Source organism: Berghia stephanieae, chromosome 13, assembly GCF_034508935.2.
Source record: "Berghia stephanieae isolate SIO BIC M18660-M18661 chromosome 13, UCSD_Bste_1.3, whole genome shotgun sequence".
NCBI lineage: Eukaryota > Metazoa > Mollusca > Gastropoda > Nudibranchia > Aeolidiidae > Berghia > Berghia stephanieae.
In genome coordinates, this window is record NC_088372.1 from 26,279,028 (window position 1) to 26,285,027 (window position 6,000).

General features: G+C 37.1%; 1 protein-coding gene across 1 annotated transcript in view; it reads left to right on the plus strand.

Moving 5' to 3' along the window:
• The window catches only part of LOC144958557 (twitchin-like), a 192,940-nt gene that overhangs the window by 20,067 nt on the left and 166,873 nt on the right, over positions 1 to 6,000 (plus strand). Inside the window, exons 4-6 of the mRNA XM_078890618.1 lie at positions 1,896 to 2,018; positions 3,425 to 4,483; positions 5,326 to 5,578. Of these exons, the coding sequence (XP_078746744.1) occupies positions 1,896 to 2,018; positions 3,425 to 4,483; positions 5,326 to 5,578 (1,435 nt within the window). The remainder of the gene's footprint in view (positions 1 to 1,895; positions 2,019 to 3,424; positions 4,484 to 5,325; positions 5,579 to 6,000) is intronic.

The following is a 6,000-nucleotide window of genomic DNA, read 5'->3' on the forward strand; positions in this document are numbered from 1 at the left end:
ATTTCTGAGTTTTATTTTATTTATGTTTTAAATGCTGTAATCCATTTTTATAAGGTGGGTGTGGTGCCAGGCACCAAATCGACCAATATAGCCACGCCCCTGCGTATAACGTACACTCTGGAAACGAACTGATTGGAATACAGAACCTTGTTTTCCCTGTAATAATTCCTATTAACTGCGTAAACTGGAAAGACGTTTATTAAAAAAATTTGGCCAGATAACCGTCCTTCAAATATCGATTGATAAGAACGACCCTTATTTTGACAAAATTCTGACTTCTCGAATTCCCAGATTTGAGAGTTTTTGCCATGATAGGGGTCGTGTTTAATAAGTACTTAAATACAGAACTACTGTCAGAGAGAAATGTACTTTTTATTCGTGGACTTGCTCTTTATATCCGTGCTTTACTGTATGTTAAATTGGAAATTCTAATGTCGCTCTTAAATTCACTCTCCCTCTCCAACATACTAAGCAAATAGGTAGTGAATAGAGAAGCCAGTGGGATCGAAATGTGGCAATTTTCGTAAACTAATAGATAGTATGCGCTTGGCTAAGAAGCTCATAACATTGCCGTCCGGAAGTATAGCGGACCAACACACAAAACTGTGTGTATCCATGAACGTTTATAGTCAGGTTAATACAGTTCAGTGAGCATTATTCATAAACGCGGATGGCAAAATACAATAACAAAGACCCGAGTGACGTCAACTTCGAACTATCTATAGCCTAACATAGACCTAAAATTGACGTCAAAAGACACATCTTTGGCCACAAAAGAAAACAAATCGTGAGTTGTATTCTATTCCATAGTTCAAACAATGGGAACACTCGTTCCCTTGAGCACTACTAAAGACAACTCAGTAAACCTAAAATGACGTCAAAATACGGGTCTTAGTGGGTCTTAGCGTAGCCATCGTTATGTTTTAGCCTGATACTGAAATCCAAAAGGACTGGCAGTTTGACGTCATTATTTGGTTTTTGCACCGCCTTGTGAGTTGTCGTTAGCAGAGCTCATGGAAACAAGTTATTTCATTGGTTGAACTATTGAATACAACTCACGATTTGTTTTCTTTTGTGGCAAAAGACTGGCATTTTGACGTCATTTTTTGGTCAGTATCAGGCCATAACTTTACGAAGGCCACGGTCTTAGTGTCAGGCTATAAGCTAACGAAGGCTTCGATTCAACGCAAACAAGAACTCCGCGGTCATTTTAATTTATCGATATTTGAAGTCAGAAATGGTCAAAGTGAAGTAATAATCGATTCTTACACTCTTGCTTTTTTGAATTCTGGACGTGTTTGCAATCGCTGCATGAGCTTGCGAATGCGCGTCGGGAATAAAGTTCGAATTACCTAAAGGAAAGAATGTAAGAAATCTTTTCTTTTACCCCTCAATCGATTCTTGTTTCCTGTACCTCTGAATAAAAGACATTTGCAAAAATATCTAAATAATAATTGCTTTTAAAGAAAAATCTAATTTTAGTGAAATTCTACGCTTGAAAATTGACATCACAAATTATCATCGTGCTTTCGGATCGGAAGGTCGTGGGTTCGAGCCTCGCGTTCGGCGCATAATTGAGTCCTTGGAGAAGGCTCTTTACTCACATTCTCCACCGTACTCAGGTGTAAAACGAGTACCTGGTCGTTTACAGCGTTGTCTTTGTCCAAACAAAAAATTGTAATATCGCCAAACTGGCGACATGTCCCGTTCTAAATGTTACGTGTTGCTGTTGGCCAGGAACCCCCTGTAAAGCGCTTTTAGCACGTTTAGTGGATATTGTGCTATATAAAAGCTCAAGTTTTACTATTTATGTCTGTGTGATTAAAATAGAATGTGTTTTGCCAAAGTGCGGCAGTAATTTACATTTTAATCGTCTTGTTTTTTGTTCCATCAAGAACACAAAGACCACCCAGAGGAGGCCCATACTTCCATTCACTCTATGGAGATAGAGCAGGCCGTTGTCTTCACTGAGAAGCAAAAGATGGAACGTCGACTGTCAGCTGCTAAAAATGGAGCGGGTAAGAGCACTACACTGATCACTCATTGGTGATGTTTAGTTTTAATTTTAAAAAATGGATTAAGCTGTTCTTTATTTTGAAAGTTAAGATCTGGATTTAATGTTCTCATTACTGCCTTTGAACCCGTTGACGGGAGACTAAAAGGTTAACAATCTTATTTTTTGATTCTTTTCAAAGTTTGGGCTAGTTCCGATATAATCCAGCTATTATTTTAATGGCGTCTTCCGTGTTACAAAACAGCAGACCTGGCGAAGCAGCAGATACAAATAATTTCAAATACTCTGCGACATTGGAACCTAAAGGTCAATGAATCCAAAACGGAAATTACAAAGGTTAACAAGAAACAAGCGGAATGGAAAAGTGTAAGAAAACTCGGAAACTTGATTAATGAGAATGAAGACATCAAACGGAGAAAAATGCTTACTCAAACCGGAACAGGGCGAACATCATTAATGAAAATAAAAGAATACACCTTTACGAAGCGCTAGTGCTGTCAATCCTTATGTACAACTAACTGTGGTACGTGGGGTCTTGCAAAAAAGAATTTGTACACCCAGGACTCCCTTCATCGCAAACAATTGAGACGATGTTGGCTTAAGTTGGGTACGTTGGCTAGACAATAAAATCAGTAATGAGGATGTATATATGATAGATGCAGGGTATAATCAGTCAATACACGAATAAAGAAACAAAGATGGAAACTGTTCGGACACTTGCTCCGACGAGATGAAAATATTCTAGCACAAACCTCAATGGATGATTACTTCAAACAAAGAGCCAAATACAGAGGGCGTAAACGAACTTCACTTCCAACAACATTGAATCAAGATCTAAAAAAATATCAAATATGTTTGGACACAACAACCGAAGAACTGATTTCAACCATACAAGGAAACATCCAATTGCCTCAGCACCTTAACACACGTGATGACATTGATAAGCCAAGGACACTTGCACTGGATAGAGTTTTATGGAAACAAATTACTAACTGGATACTAGAAACAGACCGACACACTCGACGTAACTCACATATTCACGGCAAGCGTCCATAGAGACAGCGTAGACATATTCATTCATTATTTTGCGACTTGTAATACAGGTAAACCAAAAATAAATATCTTTTACCACCGGTCAGAAATGACACCAAATTGGTAGATTATTTACTTGAACTCTGAGCTCACGATATAATATATAAGTATAAAATGTATATTATACATTTTATACTTTATCTTAAGTTACTCTGTTGCGTGAAAAATCTTGTTATACGAGTAGTTTAGATACAAAGTTGCTTAGTATTCGAGAAATTTGAGATTCATATAATTAAAATTGGGAATGGTAAAGAAACAAATTCAATGTGTCCTTTTATTTTCTTCTAATAATTTTACTCATTATACTTATCATTACAGAGCCCCATTTTGAAACAGCCATTCACGACGCGGACCAAGATTCGGATGAGATGAAACTGAATGAAGAGGATGAAGAGTTTATCAAAAAGACATTTGATAGCTTGATTGAGGAGAGCTCTTCCTTCAGGAAAATTACAACAACCGTTGAGGAAACGACTAAAAAGACTACATCGGTGACGAAGAGAACCGAAAAAGAGTCCTCCAAAATTGAGCAAGATCAGACAGAGAAAGCCTACAACTCTGAGGGTTCCTTTGATGAGGATGATCTTGATTCTGTCAAACTTAGCGCCATCAGTGAACGCTCCGAAACTGCCTCGTCTATTCAAGATATGTTGACAGACTTTGAAAAGGACGAATCTAAATCTCTTCTGATGAAACAAACGGCAAGAATTTTACAGATGGAAGGTGATGAGGAGGAATCTGAGTTTGGGACAGTTTCCAGAAAATCAGAAACCGTTGAAGTCATATCCAAGTCCGTAAAAGTTTCTGGGTCATCGACCACCACCGTTACAACAAGCAAACAAGAAATCTCGTCCTCTTCGTCTTCCATCGCCGAGCAGTCACTCCAAAAAATTGAAGAAACAATGGAGTCTTCTAAATCTGCAAGAGGTCTAAAAGAGTTAAAAGCTAAAGAGGAGACGTTTACTGAGAGTGCGACTGAGAGTGAAACAGCTAGTTCTGTTACTTCAGTTGTAGCAGCAGATGCTGAGAAAAGAGCAGCAAGAATGGATATTGTTGAGGAATCAGAAGTATCAATGAAAAAAGTTGGAGTTGAAGAGACTATGTCTAAGACGGCTGCCAGATCTATTGCAATGGAAGCAATGAAAAAAGTCGTGAGCAAAGATGATGAAGAAATTGATGTGAACAAACAGACAGCTGAATGGGTTGAACAGCTTGATACAGAAACAAAGAAAGAAGAAGGTCAAGATAAATTGCAAGAGGATGAAATAAAACAACAGGAAGAAGACAAGAAAGATTTGAAACCAGAGTTTGAAGGAATTCTCGAAGACGTTTCCATCGAAGAAGGCAACGTTTTAAAACTGCAAATCACGATTAAAGGTAACTTCTGTTTGATTGGGAGAATTAAAGAATTAATTGATTTCCATTTATTGCATTAAGTTGATGCATCTAAAATTTTATATAATGGTATCAGAACCTTGCGCACCTAATTTTTGATAAAATAAACAACCGACAGCTTTACTAAAAAGTTGGGATTTCTTTGCTTTCAAAATTTAAAGAAAGAGGGGATCCTTATAAAAGCATACAAAATTGTCCACAGTCATGACCAAATGACCAAATTGACTATAAGCAGTTAAAAGTAATCCCGTGTGGAATATTCCCGGGCAGACCTATACAAAACTGTTACTACCCATTCTTCTACAACTAACTCTTCGTCACAACTCATTTAATATATTGGAAGCCTTAACGATTCAAAACCAAAGACTATAAATCTATAAATCACTTCTAAAATACCGATTGACAGGGAGTTCCAAAACTTAAAATATGCAGTTTGATGGATAAGTAAAGTTTCATTATTTCCACATTGCATCATTTAATTATAGAAACATGATTTCAAATTTCGATTCTACACAAACAGTTGCCGTTTCTTGATATCACGATGTTGTGCAGCTATGTGGTCTTTGATATAATACTCGCCTTCGGACAGGAAGGTACAGAGTTTGAATCCCGCTCTGAGCGTCTCATAATTTAGTCCTTTAACAAAAATGTTTTGACTCAAATTGTAATATCGTCAAACGGGCGTCATATGTCTCGTCCTGCATGTTAAGTGTTGTTGTTGGCTAGGAACACATTGTACAGCGCTTTGATCACGTTTAATGGATATTGCTCTCTATATATGCTCAAGTTTTTAAAATTATTATATTGTATGTTTTAAATTGTAGGTAAACCCCAACCGGATATCACGTGGTCCAGAGATGGTAAAGTAATCCTCCAAAGCGGAAGAGTTACCATTACACAGGATGGAGATATGTACACATTGGAGATAAAGAAAACCACGGTCTCTGACTCGGGCACCTACAGCCTTGTGGCGAACAATAAGTATGGTAAAAAATATCTCTCTGTCACAGTCGAAGTTTCCAGCGTGTCTGATGAAAAAGATGCTGACAAAATTGATGCCAAGCTAGAGGAAGTGAAGTAAGAATATATGGGAAAGAATTTTATTTGGTTCATCGCTAGAATGCATCATCTTTTTGTGGCTCCTCGCCTAAAAACAATATTAATAAAGGACAATTTAGGTGCCAAAAATTCCTATTTTAGCTACACATATGAGACTTAGAGTCAGGTTGTTTGTAATCTTTTCTTTACAAAAATAGTGTTGGCGGTCAAAATTGTTCAGCTACAGCCTATATTAAATTTTTGCCAACAAGCTCAGAATTACTAACAAATCTAAAAATTGTTAACTATTTTTTGCAGATTGATATAGGTGTAACTTGCGACCTTTTTTTTAAAAAAAAATAAAAAGAATTAAGGACAATTCTATAATCCGTTGAATCCAATGGTTATTTAGAAAATATGTTACGGGGTAATGATCAGATTTGGCATTGGCCTTGAGAATC